A 19,532-nucleotide genomic window follows, 5' to 3' on the forward strand; every position below is an offset into this window, starting at 1 on the left:
GTGGCCATCTTTTATTAAAAAGGGGAGGACAAAGAGATGGGAAAACTCAGAGAGGAAAAGATACAGAGCATGTGTGTCTATGTAGAAGGGAGAGGGAGTGAGGCAGGGTAAATGTCAGCAGAAAGCCTACTGAAATGTGAAAAGACCCCAAACTGATGCAGATCCACAGAAATTCCACCAGTCAGTACCAGTACTGTCTCTGCTCCCGACACACCTCCCAGGCTCAAGGGGAACTTCAGGAACACCAGCCAGCCAAGGAAAGCAGAAGGAGAGGGTGCTAGGCTGCGGGGGCGCCTGCATTCCCAGAGGGAGACCGAGCTCCCCTCAGGGGACTGCCTGGACGTCTGAGCTGGACGCCCCTCTCCCTCTGCTTGGCACAGTGCCTCCATCCGCAGTGGACATCGCTGAACAGAGGGGTTCTTCTTGGGACCCCTTACCCGTGGCCTGCTCAGGAGTGTAACTCTGCTCCTGGCTGCCCTGATCTTGAAACGCTAGGTGTCCTGTGACTGAGGATCCTCCCAGAGTGAGGGTTGGAGTGGCAGGGTGTGCCTGGGGAGAGTGGGGTGGAGTGAGGGGAACCAGGATTTAAAATAAGGTCTGTCCTTTTTGCACTGAAAAGAATGGCTTTTCCAGTAGGAGCTCAGAGTGGAAGATCCATCACCTCAGAAACCCTTCCCTTTCCTCACTCTTTAATAACAGTGATGCTGCCGTACCCGGAGCTACAAGACCCAGGTACCCTTGGGTCATCCCAACAACCCTGGGAGGCAGCGTAGGCAGGAGAGGGAAAATGGAAGACAGAGCATCCCAGCTGTGCGCCCTTTGGCAAAATATCACTCACCTCCCCGGAGCCTGGTTTACTCATGTGTAGTTTAAAAACAAGGGGGACGGATAATAACACCATTTCTGCCTTCTAGTGTTCCAACAGAAACAATGAAATAATGCAATTGTAAAGTGAAGCTGTCAACTGTTAGTTAAGGGAGAGGGCTGTTTTTTCATCTTATAGATAAAGAAATTGAGTCTCAGCAATGTGAGGAATCTATGCAAGGATACACAGCTGAGTAGCAAAATTAGAACTAGAATCCAAGTCTCCTGTTTCATGGCCAGAGTTACCGTCTACCACTCCATCTGCCCTTTTGATATAAAGAGCAGTCTTTCAGTGGTTATGGGAGACCTAGCACCTAAACTGCCTCCACTCTTGGGCCAGGGCACACACGGGGGACTCTCATTTGTTTATGCCTTTTTTTCTGGTTAAAAAGTCTGAATCTCTGCTCCCTGCAGGAGTGTTTCTGACCAGGGCTTGGAAGTAGACAAGCTTGGCGTGAAACCGGCCCCACCACCTGGACCCTGTGTGTTGGGGGAGGTTTCTGAAGCTTTCTGAAGCTGTGCTATTCCTTAGGTAGGAGAGGAGTTCCTCCAGTACCTGCCATGCTGTGTTGCCATGGAGATGAGGTGAACTGTTTACACTGGACACAGAGACTGACGCCTGACTGGTGCTTGGGATGTGGGCCTTTTCTTCTTTTCTCGGGTCCCTTGTCTAGTGCTGAGACCTGAGACCTCCTTAGCCCAGGCTGCAAGTTGGGCCTGGTGGCCGGTGGTGACCTCACATGTAGACACTGGTGTCTGCTTTCCTGGACCACGGGGCCCTGTATCCTGGGTCCACACTTTTCCTGTGGAGCTCCAGCCACAGGAATCCCCCATGTCTCATCATCGCTAATGGCATTGGCTCAGGAACGTCTGGGCCCCTGGAGAAAGCTCCACGTGGCCTCTCCACCCTGCTGTTCCTCTTCCCTAGATGTGCACACCTTCTGAGGCCCTGAGGCCCCCCTATGGCCTGCATGCACATTCTCTCCCCTCTTCTCCAGTCTCAGGCTGAGCCCTTTTCCCCACCCCTGCCTTCTCCCCTTGGCCTATCCGGGCCCACTCCTCCTTCCTCCCTTGCATTTAGGCCCCTGCCTTCTCTAGCTCCTCTGGCTCATTGACACCCTTCTTTCTTCAATGCCTTTATTTTAAAAAATTGAAGTATAGTTGATTTATAATATTGTGTCAGTCTCGGGCATACAGCAACATGATTTAGCTATGCATACATATATATTCTTTTTAAGGTTCATTTCTGTTATAGTTTATTACAAGATATTGAGTTCAGTTCCCCGTGCAATATAGTAGGACCTTGTTGTTTATTTTATATATGGTGTAAGTGTAGTGCTATATAGTATAAACATAATACTATATAATACTATATATATAATAGTATTATCAATATATAGTGTATCTGCTAATCCCAAACTCCTAATTTATCCCTGCCTTCTTTCCCCTTCTATATGCCTCCATTTTTATTGATAGTCTTTTTTACCATGCCTAAAACTCATAACCAAATACTATGTTATATTTATTGTTTCACACATGCTAACTCTCACATGCTCGCTCTCTGTTCCTTGAGAGCAGGGGGCCACGATCTCTGTGGTCCCCGGTGCTGAGTGCCTGGTGATGTGCAAGTAGACTGTATATTCAGTCAGCCTCACTTGCCAGGTCCAGGTCTTGCTCCCCTGCTATTTGAAGTTCTCTCTTGACACAAGACACCCTCTCTGCCCTTCCCTGCCTGGCAGCGTCTGTGCATTGCCTGTCATTCACTTGCACCTCCAGTGACACCTGCATTCGGTCGCGTTCCCAGCCCCCTCCTCCAGCTCCAGTAAACAGAGTTATTATTTTGGCACTTGATCGTTCTCCGTTAATCTGGGATCTGTAAGAGCAGAGGCCAAATCTCCATCATCTCTGTAGCCCAGAATTGTCCTTCTGCAGTGCCCAACACGGGAGCCCACAATAAATGCTGAGTGGATGCTCGTGCAAAGTCCAAGGCAAATCTACAGAAACTTGATGTGGGTCTGAGTTGAGACCTCCTTGAAGGACTCTGTATAAGGCAGTTTCAAACTGTAGCTGCAGGGACGTCATTATTCTAGAGAGCTTTACCTCCTTGAATGTGAAATGCTGCCTTGCATCTATGCTCAGGGAGTGTTCTGATCCTCTAGCGTGGAGCAGCGGCTGAAATAGTTTCCTATGTATTCTGTCCTCATAAATTCCTCCCTTGCTTCTTTCCCTCCCCCTCCACACACCACAAGTCCCAGAGCCTTCCTCTTCTCCCCTGCCTGAAGGACATTTATGAGGACCATCACGGGGGGAGCATCTGAGCCCTGTGCCTGCCTCCCCCTTCCCTCACTTGAGGGTCTCTGGTTCCCCTCCCTCACCTTCGCCTCCTGGGCCAAGCTCTGATATCTCTTGCCCAGTTTATGGGCTGTTGGGATTTTTCCAACAACCTGAAATGAATCTGGGAGGCCCCCCAGGTAGTACAGCCTGTCTCTGAGCCATAAACCACGGCTGGTCTTTCATCTGCCATTGCTTATGTCACGAGCGAGTGGGAGGACCAGGCAAAGGGGAGCTATAGCCCCTGAGCCATTCCAGATTTCCTTTTTTACAAGAAAGCGGGAAGAAAGGCCTGAGAAACATGCTCCAACTTCGTGCCAAGCAAATTCATTTCAGCCTGGTAGGCTGTGCGTGGAGACTTAATCTCTGGACCTTCCCTCTAAGAGGCAGATTTATGCTGCGTTTGTGTCTAAATGGCCTCCAGGGATGCTGACATTTGTTGTTGGAGACAGCAAGTGGTGTTCCTTTCATCTCCGCTGAGGGGTGTCAGCTTAAATTATGAGGGATCGCTCTGGCCTGCATCTGGGTGTGGGAGCCTCTGGCGAGGAAGAGGGGCCAGTCCTCCCTCTGCTCCCGCGACGTCTCTGCTGTTAGAAGGTTTCTCTTCATCTTCTGCTCTGTGGCACTCCTGCTGGCCCAGTAAGAAATCTCCTGGCTCATTTAGAACTTTCCTTTCTCTTGGACAAATCACTAGGTATATATTTTAGGTACTGCGTACTTGCATGGAGAAGTTGGCGTCAGAATCAGGCAGCCCTCCGCTGCTGGAGGAGGAGGCAGGAGCCTGTGTTAACATCCCAGGAGTGGCCTGGAAATTCCCCGAAAGAGTCAGAGGGCACTGTTGTGCTCATGTTCACCACCTGGCAGGCTGAAGCCAGCGATGGTCTGCACTCCCCTTGGCAGCTGGGTCGCGACATCTGTCTGCATTTTGGGAGATGCCCAGAGGTGCTCCGTTCCTCCGTCTTCAGACTCTGTCTTGCTCAGATCTGCCAAGACACCTGAAATTTCACAGTGGTGAATGTTTGGTTGGAGGCGTTTCCTATTTCATGTCTGTACATTGCTGACGGTGCCAGAGGACACATCAGACTATGGCAGTCACTAACTCCTCAGTGTGGAACAGTGCTTCCTGCTCCAGACGCAGAGTCTGAAAGCCTGGAGCACAGGATATATACGTTTTGACGGAGAACAGGTCAGGAGCGGTCCAGGGCAGGGGTCGGCACACCATGCTATGCAGGCCAGGTCTGGCCGGGTGCCTGTTTGGGAAATGGTTTTATTGGAACCCAGCCATGCCTCTTCATCCTGTCTCTGCTACATTCATGCTACAATGGCAGAGTTGAGTGATTGCAATAGAGACCATACGACCTGCAAAGAATAAAATACTTTACTCCCTTGGTCATCTACAAAAAAAGTTTGCAGATGCCTACTCTAGAGCATCTAGTGTTTCTTGGAAGGCAAAATGGGGCCCCTTAGGAGACAGAAGAGAAAGACTGAACAGCAATAAGGAGGAATCAAAGGGAGAGAATGCAACGCAAAAATGATAGAAACATCCAGGGTCAGATCTTAATCTCATCCTCTCTCTCCTCCCACGTCTGCCCATCTTCCTTCTCTTCCTCTTCTGAAAACAAATGTTTTCATCTGTCCTCTCAGAGCTGTAGAGAAAATGAGCGAGCAGCTCCTTGTGATGCTCTTTATGTCCACCAAAAATGGGCACCAAAGGCTGCCCTAGGAGACGGTTCTTTTTGCCCTGCCCCTGGCTGTTCCACGATGGGATCTTGGGAAATGTGCACGTGCCTTAGCAGGGGTGAGTCCAGAGTAAACAGATGTCAGGGGCCCCCAGCCAACCACTCCTGGGGCTCTGAACAAACTTCACCCACCACATCTTCCTTCTCGAACCAGTCCTGATCCCATGTCCCTCTCTCTTCCCCCTCATAAGCACTCGCACACTCACTTTCTATAAAACCAACTCACAGTGCAAGCTAGGGTCATGTCTGCAAAGAGAGAGGAATGAATGCTCACACTTTAAACCATAACTCAGACTCCCATCAATGTGCAACTGTTAATAAGAGAAAACACGGATCTCAGATTAAAAACACGTCCTCTGAAATGATGATGATGATGATTTACTACGTATGTATCATACTTAGACAGTACTAAACCCTTTACATATATCATCTCATTTAATTCCAACAACAGTGTCACTTTCTCCAATAAGAAAATTGAGTCTTGGGAATTTCTTGAGAATCACACATCATCACCGGCAAGGCCAGAATTGAAACCCAAGTTCCTATGACTCCAGAGCCCATGCTTATGGGCACCGTGCCATCATGCTTTTCTGAATGGTGTCAGCATATATGAGCCAGTATCATAGAATCAAGCATTATTTTAGATTTTTCATTTTCAATAATTGCATCATCCTAGTCATCAATACGCATTTGTATCAAGTTATGTGACTATAAAAGAACCAGACTGACTCTGTAAGACATTTGCAAATACCATTTTATGGACAAAACAGATATAAGACATGTAGTTTCTGAAGGTGATAAAATTGCATTTTAAAATCAGTTCTGTGCTTTGGATTGCTCACTCATTTGTTCCAGACTCAGTAACCTTGTAGTCATCTGCCTTGCAGGAGATCTGCACAATGCTTGGCATGGGGTGTCACCCACGTTGCCTCAGAAATGGTACCCAAAGCATGAGCAGTATCAGAGGAGCATCATTTGATCCCAAAGAATCCACTCAGAATTATTGGCTTCACAAAAGTCTGAGTTTTGGGAGTCTCCAAGCAGCAGGATGCAGGGCCCAGCGAGGATGAATCTGCACCATCAGTGGCCTCCTTTTTTCTACCTTTTCTCTCCTTGTGGGGTCTTAGTTCCCCAAGGCTTTTAGTTCTTACATGCTTGTTTTTTTCTTGAAAACAAAATCTTCCTTCTAGAAAGATCCTAAAACCCCTTACATCTGACTTAGATCAGCTTACTGAATTCTCCCCCGGGAAAAGAAGCCTAAGAGTTGAAAAGGCCAGAGTGGCCAATCCCTGTCATGAGGAGTCTTCTTTAATCTCACCTTCATCCATCTTTTAGGTTTTATCATTTGTACTCTCATAGGGAGTGAGGCAGAGAGGAAAAGATGTCCTTCCCATAACACCTAATAAAAGCCTCCTCTGTGCCTCTGTGTTAGTTGCTTTGGGTATTCTTGTCTCCAGGGCAGGCTCAGTGTAGGGCATCCCTTACACAGGGTTGAACTTAAAACAAGAGGACAGAGCTGGATGGAGACCCAGGTCTGCCTATGTCAGACTCTGTTCAGTTACATTGCAAGGGTCATGCCATCAAGGAACTCAGAGGTTCACATTCAGACTGTATGTCTAAAAGTTCATAGAGGAAAGCATCTTAGCCATTCTCTTTCAGATGAAAATAAGGGTTTTGGGCTCTAGCAGAGCCAAAAAGTAGGATTAAACTAAGTCTAAACTCAAACATGGTATCCAAAAAAGCATCTTTCCAGAGGAGGTTGGCATGAAGAGCTAGGATGTGGCGCTCACACCCAGTGGGTCCCCTCATCCTGGATTTCTCGAAGTGGCCAGAGGGGGACCAGAATGAGGGGGCTGGAGCCGAGGAAGCTCTTGGGACAAAGGTTTCTCCTGGATGAAAGAGGGCAGCTGAGCTGTGTAAGGACCCAGAGAGAAATGAGGGTCGTCTTAGGGTAATGTGACTACACACTGCCTGTGGCTTTTAATGCCAAAAGTAGGAAGGACTTTCTCTCACAGGGGTATTTCCTAGATCCTAGAAGCATCTTCTCGGAAGTGTGAAATCTGTGGGATGCAAAAGGTAGCCTGGGAATGAATGTCATATGTACTAGAGGCTTTATTTCCTTCAAGTTACTCCTTGTATTGATCACTGCTGATAAAGTTGAAATAAACACATAAATAGTTACTTTACTAGAGAATTATTTCTTTTATAGACATGCAGTTTTGCCTAATTGCCTATTATCTGTCTCTGTACATAGTTTTATGCTGGTCTTCTGCGGCCTTTTAAACAGTATTGTTTTTTACCTCCTGGCAGTGGCTAGTATTTCAGACATAGTATCTAGAAGTTATATAGAAATTATCCAGGTCAAGAAAACTACACAAACTATTAGTATACTAATAACCAATGCTTACTGGGCATTTATTATATGCTTATCAGCCTTCTGAATGCCTTCTTGGTAACCTCATTGAATTCTCAAATAACCTCAGTGAAGTGTTCTCCTCTATCCCGATTTTACAAAGAAGGAAATTGATCCACAGAGAGTTAAGTCACTTGCTCAAGGCCACACAGCTGGTAAATGTGGAGCTAGGACAATATCCCGGGAGGAAGTCCTGAGCTGTGATGGTGGACTTCCTGGTTCCTATCTCCAAGTTTCAGAAGTTTTTCCTTAGCCCCTTCCTGGGGGCCTTGCGGTCAATACTACACGGGTTGTTGCATTCATGTCTTAAGTCATCCTCAGAACGTAGACCTGAGTGTCTTATTATGGAATAACATACAGCTCCAGGTAGCAGCCTTGAGGGACTCAACACGTTACTTCTGCTTCTTTCAGGGAAAAGTGATGATGAGGAAAGTCTTTGCAAGTCAGCCCATGGGGCAGGGAAAGGAGCCTCTGAGGACAGCAAGGACCATAAGCGCCCCAAACGTCCCAGAACCATCCTGACAACCCAACAGAGGAGAGCATTCAAGGCCTCGTTTGAAGTATCCTCCAAGCCGTGCAGGAAGGTACAGAGGGGAGGAAGGGAAGAAGGGGGATAAGGCCCCTCTCTCTCTGGACTCCTTTGGGGTGTCGATGGGCACCAGGGTGGGGAGTGCTGTTCAGACAGTCTGGGCGGGTGGCCCTGAGCCCCATTGGAGGCGCCAGGGATCACTGTAGCTGTGGCTGGGGCAGTGGTAGAATCTCCTTTTGTTTTTTGGCATGCACCATTCCAACTGGCTACTTCCTCTTACCTTTCATTTCATGGAGAGCAATGAGGAGAATAATGAGGGGTTCCAGTTGGGGTATAGGTCAAAATGTTACAATAGAGGAAAAATACAGTGGGTTGTAGCACATGTTCTTTTTTTGGCCCAGTTTGTTCTGTTTAAGGTGGTGATTTTGGCATTCATCCATGTTGCAGTTCACCCATTTTTGTTGTTGCATGGTATTCCGTGGGTATACCATGGGTTGCTTGTCCATTTATCTGTTGATGGGCATGTGGATTGTTTCCAGTTTGGGGCTGTTACAGACAAGGCTGCTGGGAACAGATATGTAAAAAAAATATAGTGACTTAATGAGACAAGAGTTCATGTTGCCCTCACATCATAGTCCAGAAGTGAGCAACACAAGACTGGCCGGGAAACTCTGTCTCGTCACATGGGTCTAAGGGACTGCTCCAGATGTCACCATTTTTTGCAGCTACCGTGGTGGAAAAAGAGGGAGCAGGGTGGGGGTGGGGTGGCAAGCAGTTGCTTTTTACAGGACATACACACCCTGGGATTGTTTGCATCACTCTCACGTGTTGGCTAGAATTTAATCCCGTGATTACAAAGGGACCTGGGAAATGAGTCCATCTGGGTATCCATATAAATTCCTAAAACTTAGGAATTCAGTTGCTAAGAGGAAGAAAGAGAGAATTCATTTTGGAGACAATTAGTAGTCTCTGTCACAAATAGCTGCATTTACTTGTTAAGTACCCACCATTTATTGACTCTGCCTCTCTCTCTCTTATGCAACAAAAATAAGAAAACAAGGGTTCTTGAAATTGAATTGAAATTTGTAGAAGAAAGACATTAAAAAATTTTTAGCATTGTTTTTCCTCTCTCCCTCTGTGTAGGAATCAGTTTTTGCTGTGGTAACAAATAAAATCTTAGCAGCTCCAACAAACATTTATTTCCTCCTGCTAGGCTGTGGGTTGGCTGGGGCCCAGCTGGGTTCAGGTTCAGGTCTGCCCCTCATGTCTGTCATTAAAGGGTCCAGGCCAAAGGAGCAGCAGCCACCTGGGGCACATGGGTCTCCTGACGATGGCAGAAGGCAAGAGTCTGAGTTCCACTGGGCATGCCCAGTGGATCTCCATGGAGACCACTCACTTCACATCCGGTAACAGTCCATAGGCCACAGCAAGTCACGTGGGTAAGCCCACTGTGAGTGTAGGGGAAGCACATAGCTATCCAGGAGTGGGGAGGATGGTTATTTGCTGAACCACAATACATCCTCCCACCACTTCTGACTTTTGAAGTTTCAATTGCAGAATGCTTTCCTTCCCTGACCTCACTGCCCCATAAGTTCCAGCAGAAGGAGCTGACAGAAAGTGAGCCCCAAAGTAGGCCTGCACAAGGGCCAATCCCCACTTCCCTCAGCAGTTTACTTCTTCTGCATGTCCTAGACCCTGGCCTCTGTGTGGCCTGTGCCCACTGCCTGTCCCTGGGCCACCAGCAGGGAGGAGATGTGCGCTGGGACACTGGGGAGAAATCTCTGAGGGCCGAGACAGAGGGGCAGCCTGGAGCCGAGAGAAGGGACAGGCCACTTGTGTCTGGGAAATCAGGTGAGGCTTTGTGGAGCAGGTGGCCTCTGAGCCGGGCCTCTGAAGGATGGATAGGGTTTCTGCAGGTGGCCGTGGGCCCCTGGGTACACTGGTGTTTAAGTTGGCTTAGCAGAAGGATGTGCTTTAAAAATCTGCTCTAATCATCCCATTTCTCCTAAGCTTGAGTCTGAGTGGCGTGACAAAGGTAGATGCTTCCCAAGACCTCCCAGGGCTTCCAGCTTGCCCTATTTTTATGTTTACTGAAGGCATTCCTGAGTCTGATCTCCTCAGAATCTAACCATGAGGAGCCAGTGTGTCTCAGGGCCACTCTTGGGAGATCTGTGCCTCTTCCCGCTTTCCTTCTGGCCCGTCCCTCGCCACGTGCCTGTGCGGAGGGCAGACGTTTAAACCCCTCTCTTCACGAGAGGGACCTCGATTGTCCTGTCCCTTCGTAGCCCCAGGCCACGTGCCTAGGCACGTACTCAGCGTGGTCTGCCTTGCTCTGTCAGATCCAAGATGGCTCTTGTCTTACCTTTTCTGAGGGCTCGCTGTAAATATGAATATTCCTGAGACCCCCAAAGTGATCTAGAGCTATAAGGGACAAAACCAAACATTTAAGTCAGTGAATTAGGTAGGAGAAGAGAGCAAGAGAGAATCACTTGTTTTTGCAAAGTGATTTTTCACCCTCAGTTGTCCTTAAGTAGGTTATAGCATATACCTGGCATACAGCTAAAACACAAAAATAGATTTTGCTAGTATCTAAGAACCACTTAAGGCCCAGGATGAGAAACCCAGGAACACTTCTTAAAATAAAAACCTAGATGAATGCTGCTGCTTCTCCTCACTTCCCTGGGGAAGCACTGTCTCTCCAGCTGAAGGGAAGCAATGCTCTGTTTGGGGTTTTGCTGAATGTTGAATATGCACCAGCTCCTGTAAGGTGTGGCCTGCTGGGCTCGCTGTGCCGTGCACAGCGAGCGTTCTGCCTTCTACTCTGACATGCCAGTGTTTCTGTGTTTCTAATGCTATGTGTTTTCAAGGTGAGGGAGACCCTGGCTGCAGAGACAGGACTGAGCGTCCGTGTGGTTCAGGTGTGGTTCCAGAACCAGAGAGCTAAGGTAATCTGCTTCTTACTTCTGTCTCTGTGTGGCCGGTTTCCTGAAATAATAGTAGAATGTTGTCCTTGCCCACAAATTTTCTAACTTCAATTCACTGGATAGACTAGTTCTCTCAATTCAGAAAGTCTATGATGAGCAGTCATTTCAGCCACAGCATACTTGCAGAAGGGCATTTGTTCTAGTAGGATGCTGTTATTTTCCTCATGATTGTGACTGTCAGTCATTTTCACGAAGAAATACCTTTCTGTGTCTTTTGGTAAAAGCAGGGTCTTTGATTCCTATTCATTTAACCAGATGCCAGAGTACCTTTGAAATTTCAGAGGGAAGCCAACATAGCACCCATATGATTGGTCTAAGACAACATCATGGCGCATGGAATGGATGGCCTAACTCACTTTTCCTCGGGCCCCACCTGTCCCTGTCATATAGTCATATTGTCTAATGCATCCGACCAAAGTGTGCATGCCCCTGCCGCGGTCTCTCGTTGACCTTAGAGCTTTACCTGTTTATCTTCCTACCTGTACACGTGTGTGTGTTGGGCTTCCCAGGGGCTCAGTGGTAAAGAATCTGCCTGCCAAAGTAGGAGACGCAGGAGATGTGGATTTGATCCCTGGATTGGGAAGATTCCCTGAAGGAGGAAATGGTGGCCCGCTCCAGTATTCTTGCCTGGAAAACTCCATGGACAGAGGAGCCTGGTGGGCTATCGCCCAAGGTGTTGCAAGGGTTGGATATGACTGAGCACACACACACACACACACACACACACACACACACGTGTGTTAGTGGCCCATTTCTCTAGACCTCTAATCTTTTGTGGGCAATGGATTCGTATCTCATTAGCAGATCGTGATTGGTTAAGATACCATCTCCCTAACTGAATTCCTCAGACTGGGCTTCTGGTGTGTAGTCCATGGTCTTTTCTATGAAAGAATTTCATAGTTCAATAGGTTTGAGAGAACCTATAGCCTATGTATTTGTAAGCAGGGAACATATTTGAAGTTCTGAGAAATCTTACAGTAAAGAAGTTTTTAAAAAATCTAATGTTCCCTACACACACACACACACACACACACACTCAACCACCTGAAGGCCCAATTTCCAGAGGATGAGAAACCCAGGAACACTTCTTGATATACATACCTAAATGCATGCTTATTCTTCTCTTCATTTACCTGGGGAATGAAGGTTTACCTAATGTTCCCTACACACACACACACACACACACACACACACACACACGCGCGCGCGCACACACACCAAGGATCTCATGGTACCCTAATGTTCCACAGAAGACACTTTGAGAAAGATTGAGTTGATGTGTTCCTTCTGGGAAGTTAGTGTGCTAATAGGGTGCTCTGGGAGACAAGCTCCTTACCTAAAGGCATGCATCTGCTGGTAGGAGTCTCTGCCCCAGGGGCCAGGGGGTGGAGCGGCCTCTTGGCTCATGCCAGATCACAGCTTTCAGCAGGCCCTTACTGCACAGCTAAGCTGGGCTGCAGACCGCACGTGACTCTCTTATACCTCACAGCAAACTGTGACGCCATCAGTAGCAGGCTTTATGTGCTGAGAGGGCATCCCTGTACCTGCTAAGAGCAGCTGCCCTGTGGCTTCCTAGCCAGCTGTCTTTCCACGGCTGCAGCGTAGAAATCCCTCAGCAGCCATGCATCAGGCTCAAGGCACTGTTCCTGAAACGTGGATTCTTTCCTGAGTAAAAGCTAGGGAAGGGGTCGCTCTGCTTTCCCCCTGAGCCAACTCCCCCTGGCCTAGCTGTGAGAACCTGCTGCAGGCCCCCTGACTTCTAATCCTGAATTCTCTCCTCCCCAGATGAAGAAGCTGGCCCGGCGGCAGCAGCAGCAGCAGCAAGATCAGCAGAACACCCAGAGGCTGAGTTCCGGTAAGCTGGCACCTCCTCCTGGCCAGGCGTCTCCTGCCCGGGGCTGCCAACTGCCCTACCCTTGGATGGCATCTCTGGGCTCCCTGAAGCCCAGCCCACACTCACTTGGGAGAAGGGGCCTTCCAGCGAGGACCAAACCATGGGAACTATGAGTGCAGAGGGCGCCGGCTGAAGGCCCAGAGCTGTGGCTCAGAGGTGGCACTAACTGAGTCCAAAGCCCGCTTGGCAGATCCTGCTGTGGTACCCAGACCTGTGTCGGGGCCTACCTGCAGAGTCAAGGGCACGCCCAGCTTCTCATCCAGCTGGGCCCTGCTTCTCAGCAAATCAGTTTCATAGAAGACACCACAGTGACGTGCAATCCTTTCCAAAATACTATGAAAGAGTAAAAATAATGATAGTGGGAAAAAAAACACTCCCAGGTTGAGCACTTTTGCTCTCATGCTGACCTGACTCACAGCCACCAACCCCCAAGGTGAGCAGAGGAGATATTAATGTTTCCATCTTACAGATGAACAGAGGCTCTGCAAGATGGACCACAGTCCTAGTTCAGTGAAGGATGGAGTTGGGCTGGAACCAGTCTCTCTAAGGCCCACTTGGTCACGCTGCCTTAACTTGCCCTTACCTCCATGTACCTTCATTTGTTGTTTTTTAATAGGGGCAATGTGAGGATTGGGGAGCGTGTGAAACAGGACAAGCTGTGGAACCCTTTAAGGAAGTTAAGAGAAAAAAAGCAAGAATGACTATATTAAAACAATTTTATTCTTAATGGGATACGCCCCCAGCCTCAGCTGTCCAGCAGAATTTCCTGAGTGGTCTGTTTGTGCCCTGGAGCAGGGATTCTCACCCTTTCCGGTGCACCGAAACCACCTGGTGTTTGGTATAGATTCTGATTCTTGAGACTGTGGTGGGCCTGAAGAGTCTGCACTTGTAATAAATGCTCATTTGTGCCGGCCTGAGGGCCACACTTGGAAGGCTGTGGAAAGTGACATCGGTTGTCTGGCCCCTAAACAGAGCGCCTTACCTTCATGGACCTTGCCTTATGCTTGATGCCGGGGCTAGGCTCCATCAAGAATTTGATTTTCCCAGTCAAGAGTTCTTTCTATACCTTTGAGGCCAAATTGTATCTTAATGACAAGAGAGATGCTCTGGTAGAAAAATCAAGCAAGAACATGGGCAGCTGGGCAGGGTGGAGCCAAGCTGGTCAGGAGACCTGAATTTGCCCCAGCTCTACGTGCAGTGCTATTTGGAGATCTGACACCTGCCGTTCTGTCTCTTTGCACCTCGGGCTTGCGTCCCTAGGGTAGGCTAGTGCTGTCTAATAGTCCAGTCACACAGCCCTGTGGGCCTCAGAGAGGGTCACAGATCGGACAGGGCCTCAGGAGGAGCCATGCAAGCTGAGTCACACAGGCCAGCACGCTCAAAGGGAGGAGAAGGCATCATGGCGTTATGAGAACACAGACTCCTAGTGCTGGGACTTTGAAGAATTCTATGGGCAGTTCCTAAGGTAGACTTACGAAGGTGGAACTAGAGTCTCTGAGAGTTAATGCAACCACGTTCAGAGAACCACAGCAGGATGTGGAAGGAGGAACTGAGTCCTCCTTTTCTGATAAAATTGTGTACACCGCAGAGCAAGTTGCAGACCCAAAGCACATACCCACCATCTCATGGAGTCTTCATATCAGTTCCACAAGGTCCCCTGGATCCATACGATGAACTTGACTGATAGGATCCTAGTGGGGTGACACTGGAAGCATCTTTAGACGTGTCTACTCCACTGGCTGCCAAGCCTGTGTGTAGCATCAAATGCCTTTGTCTTAATGATATGGTTCAAGGAAGCTCTCCAAGTACAACACTCATCCTGCAGCTCTGTCCTTCGGCATAATCACTGGTGGCCCATGGTAGGGCACAAGCTGGGAACCACTGATGTCACCTCATCCCTTCCCTTCTGTAAATGACGAAAGTAAAACGATGTCACCATGTCCACACAACGTGTGTGGTCCCCAGCCAGCGGGGCACGTGAAATTCAGAGCTTGTACAGAGGCCCTGCCCCACCTTCAGCATGAGATAGTGGGCTGCACGTGGAGAACTATTTATCTTCTTCTTTTTCCCACAGCTCAGACAAACGGTGGCGGGAGCGCTGGCATGGAAGGGATCATGAACCCCTACACGGCTCTGCCCACCCCACAGCAGCTCCTGGCCATCGAGCAGAGTGTCTACAGCTCAGATCCCTTCCGACAGGGGCTCACCCCACCCCAGATGCCTGGAGACCACATGCACCCCTATGGTAAGAGGGACTCAAGCCCCGCAGGGACTTCGCACAGCTTGCTTGCGTGAGTTTTTCATCCCCTCCCAGTCCCCCTCTCTATGCAGTTCCTAGTTGCTCATTAAAGTGCCAAAGCAGAATAAGTGTCCCACAAAATACTGCTAGCATCACATAACCATTGGCTCCAGATGTAAGACCAGTATGCATATCCATGAGTTGTGTTTCCATTTATTCTCCTTTTTCAAAGCTTTTTATTTGTTTGAAAAGGAGATTGTGTCTTCCTTTTTTGTGTAGACGTTTTTGTTAGGATTTAACTTCCCAAGTCTTCCATTTCATGCCAGATACCACACGTGCGGGAGTAGGAAATGGCAACCTACTCCAGTATTCTTGTCTAAAGAATCCCATGAACAGAGGAGCCTGGCAGGCGACAGTCTCTGAGGTCGCAGAGTCAGTCATGACTGATCAGTTAAGCACATACATACACACTTCCCTCGCTGTGGCACATGTTCATGCCAGATACCACACTCGTGTAGTGCGTGGGACCCACGTGTGATCCCTGGGTCAAGGAGAGCCCCGGAGAAGGGAATGGCTTCCCACTCCAGTATTCTTGCCAGGAGTATTTCATGAAGAGAGGAGCCTGGTGAGCTTCAGTCCCTGGCGTCGCAAAGAGTCGGACAGGACTGAGTGACTAACGCTATCACTTTCACCACACTTACAAGTTCATAAGCATTATCAGCAGTGGTATAGTCAGGGGCCTTAATTATGCAAACTCTTACATAGGAAAGAATACATAGAAAAGCACAGAAAAAAGAGGTTCTAATTGGACTCTCCTATTATGGACACTAGTAGGTATTCTCATGTAATTCCTAGAACATAAGCTGACTTGTGAAGTAAAGTCCCAGTCCCACTGCAGCCAAAATGGGGTTGCTTTAAAGGCAGGGTGTGGGGGCAGCTGAGGTCCCCCCACTTTCCTGGCTTGCTTCTGAAGCCAGTGGACAGCAGCTGGGGCCTGGATGCCCTGATGGAGTGGGCAGGCTTTAGAGTTGAAGGCTGAAGTTCAATCTTAGAGTCAAATATAGGCCACTGGGTTTTTATACAGAGAAGGTATATGGCCTATGTAATGCATTTGCCTGTACTGTGAAATCTGTAGTCAGTAACCCTGATAGCTAAAAACAAAGTTTTATACAGTAAGCCTTCAAAATGTTAGTATCAGAGATACATGCCTCAGTGCACAGATTTTGTCAGCTTCTTTTTTGCCTTCATTATAAAATTAGCTATATTGTTGAAATCAGCCCTTTCTTTCCCTGTGATGTGTTTAGCAAATATTTATTAAGATCCAGTCACTTGCAGGGCCATCATTGCCTTACCTTATTCATTCATACACACATAGATATATATGCATGTGCTCAGTGACAGCCATCCCCTTTGCTTCCTGAGAAGACACATCTATGCCTGTCTTCACTCCACTGCTATGCAAAAACAGGACAAATAGCTCTGATTTTTTTTGCCAATTCATACATTTTCAGAGTTCTAGGGGTCTTGTTATGTAAATTGCTCCTGTGATGAATCCTTTAGTAAAATGAATAATTAAAGCCACATGACGAGTTTTATAAACAGCAGTGTTCTCTCTCCCATTTACTTGAAGTGGAGGTGAAATGTCCACGCCTCAAGCTTCTGGTCACAGCGGTCCCCCAGCTCTTCCTCAATTTGCCCTCCCAGTTTCACTAGTTGAGTGTGGACACCTAACCTCCCTCTCCTTTGCAGCACAAATCTGGGGAAAGGGCTGGCACTCAGTATGCTTGTGCTGTTTGAAAGGACAAGTGTTATCGCCAGTGGTTTCGTGAGCATCCTTCACAGAGTCGCTGTTCATTTTCTTGCCCTCCCTCCTGCAAGAACCTTCTCTGTGTCTAGAGTCCTCTCGAAGCCCTGCGCCTGTCTCTGCAGCCTGCGGCGCTGGGTCCCGCCCACTCCCCACAGCCAGTGTCTAAACACTCTGACGTTTGCTTATGCTGCGCTCCGTTAGCCCTCCTTTGTCAGAGCCTAGTTTACATTATTTTCAGTTGTCACACGTTAGACATAACCCTCTGAGGAGGTCTTTATGGGCAGGGGTTATGCCCCCTCCTACTCTTCTATGTCACCCCCAGCGCTCCCCCTTCCCAGCCCCCGGTAGAAGGCTTACCACCGTGGGGACGGGGTGGTGTGCCTAGACCGCGCAGGCCGATCAGCTGAATGCCCCAGCTTCGAGTGAGCCCCTCCTCCTGGACCTTCATGGAGTGTTTCATCTCCGTTTCAGGTGCTGAGCCCCTCTTCCACGAGCTGGATAGCGAGGACACCTCCCTCAGTAACCTGGGTGACTGTTTCCTAGCAACCTCAGAAGCCGGGCCCCTGCAGTCCAGAGTGGGAAACCCCATCGATCATCTGTACTCCATGCAGAATTCTTACTTCACCTCTTGAGTCCTCCCCCTGAATTCTGTGGCTCAGCTCCCATTCTGGAACAACTGTACTACGTGAGGGGTCGACTGGCTTTAGTATGGGGAGACAGGGAAGAGGTGGGGTGGGCGGGAGTTCTGTTGGGGATGCTTTGTATAATGATATGATGTAGCTTGGCATTTCCAAAGACTGAATACATTATGGATTGCATAGTTTAATGTTTCTAATAAGAGTCTTAGTGTTAGGTACGAAAATGTGTTTATGATTAAGGACAGGGACTTTTAATATAGGCATTTTCATGCAAACTAGATACTAGAGACCCCTAGCAACTTCCCACCATTTTGGGGGGAATCTCTTGTTGAGAGGTGCATATGTCTACCCATCCACACACCCATAGACAGACAGACGGATAGATAGATGTGTGCGTGAGTGTGTAACCTTTCATACTTTATCATCAAAGTTTATTCCTAATTATAACAGACACCAACTGTACAGCAAAAAGTAACTTTATTTTCAGTGTGAACTATATTTAAGGAAATGCTTGATGCACTTAAGTTATAAAATGAGATAATTTACTTTTATAAACTTTATTTTGAGTTTGAAGAGACTTGTGGGCAGGGCAGAGAGCGCCGCTCCACTGAGGCCCGTGGTTTTGAGTGCTTGAGTTAATTCTGTTTTCAGAGAGTGTTGTTGAGGTCTGGAAAGCAATTACCCTGTGTGGCTGACAGTATTTACTGGTGGATTCTTGCTCTGTTTGAGGTGGAATCAATCACTGGGCTTGTGGGGGGGACAGAACAATTCCTGATCATTAGGAAATTTAAAGCCTAGACTCTTAAGAAATTTAAAGCCTAGACCCTTTGGCTTTCTTTGAAATTCAGACATGTGACTGTTGGGAAGTCACACGACTAGGAAGTTGACTAGGAAAGTCAATTCTGCTCTTGAACTTCTCCATCTGCAAGTGTGGGATGAGGCTGATAGTATTTACCTACCTCACTGGGGACACTGAGGCTTAATTCAACCCCAGGACACATGAGCAGGGCTGAGACTAATATCTATACTTGCTTAAAATCCAGCCAACCAGCCACTTGGCAAAGGAGGGTACCTGGGCCTATATGGCAGGTATAGGGCAACTCTGCCTGCCATAGTACCCCCCGCAAGCCTGGGCTGCACATACTGCATCAGGGCAGCCCGGGGACTAGAGGCTTTCGATGGGGAGGAGGCTGTGACGAACGGGATGGACATGTTATTATCATGTTTTAGACCAGAGGTTGCAGCCTGTAGGCCTGTACTTTATGGCCTGCCTCCTAAGAAGAGTTTTTATATTTTTAAAGGGTTGTAAAAAAAAGTGGGGAGGGGGGGGAATATGCAACAGAATATATGTGAGCTGGAAAGCCTGAAATAGTTACTATCTGTAATATCTGGCTCTTTTCGTGAAAAGTTGGCTGGCCCATGGTCCAGATTCTGTTAGCTCACAGCCTCTTGGAGCTTATGGAGGCAGAGGAGGTCCTGGTGGAAACCCAGGGCTGCTCTTCCTGGCTCTCTTTCCTGTTGCTGAGCACAGAGGACCCAGCTGCCATTGTACACAGGGACAGTTCCACACCCTGTCCACCACTGTGGTGCTAAGATGGGATCCTTCTGTGTTAGGAGGCCTCCTGAGAAACCAGAACAAGTTGATGGGGAAGACGGAGGACTCCTCCGAGTGGGGCCGGGACAGGCTTGGCCTCACTCCTAGGGATGTCACCCGTCATCAGAGCTTTGGTCACCACTACTTGTCCCCATCACTGTCTGCAAGGCCAGAGGGAACACAGCTCCCTATGATAGAGTCACTGTTGTATGATTTTTGTGCTCTTTTTTATAATTTATGCAAACCACCGAGAAACCTAAACCAGTCTGCTGAGTGAAAATCCTGCAGACACGCTATGACTACACAGGCGACTATGGTGAAGATCAGTTAGAGAAAAGTAGTAGATACTGTGTGAGTGAAGATGAATAGAGATCCTTATTCCACTCCTTAATGGCATACCAAGATCAAATTAAAGACCTCTTACAAATGAGCTGGTGTTTATTTAGGGGCAGGGGTGGTTGGCAGGGGACTGGAGGGCCTGGATGTTTTGTCAGCAGTGG

General features: G+C 48.2%; 1 protein-coding gene across 1 annotated transcript in view; it reads left to right on the top strand.

The window, feature by feature from the left end:
• LMX1A (LIM homeobox transcription factor 1 alpha) overlaps window positions 1-17,461 on the top strand; it is a 166,616-nt gene extending 149,155 nt beyond the window's left edge. Inside the window, exons 5-9 of the mRNA XM_065924851.1 lie at window positions 7,759-7,931; window positions 10,744-10,821; window positions 12,646-12,715; window positions 14,829-14,999; window positions 17,272-17,461. Coding sequence (XP_065780923.1) covers window positions 7,759-7,931; window positions 10,744-10,821; window positions 12,646-12,715; window positions 14,829-14,999; window positions 17,272-17,432 — 653 coding nt within the window. The 3' untranslated portion in view covers window positions 17,433-17,461. The remainder of the gene's footprint in view (window positions 1-7,758; window positions 7,932-10,743; window positions 10,822-12,645; window positions 12,716-14,828; window positions 15,000-17,271) is intronic.
• Window positions 17,462-19,532: the final 2,071 nt, after the last annotated feature.

The sequence above is a fragment of the Muntiacus reevesi genome, chromosome 1 (assembly GCF_963930625.1).
Source record: "Muntiacus reevesi chromosome 1, mMunRee1.1, whole genome shotgun sequence".
Taxonomy (NCBI): Eukaryota; Metazoa; Chordata; class Mammalia; order Artiodactyla; family Cervidae; genus Muntiacus; species Muntiacus reevesi.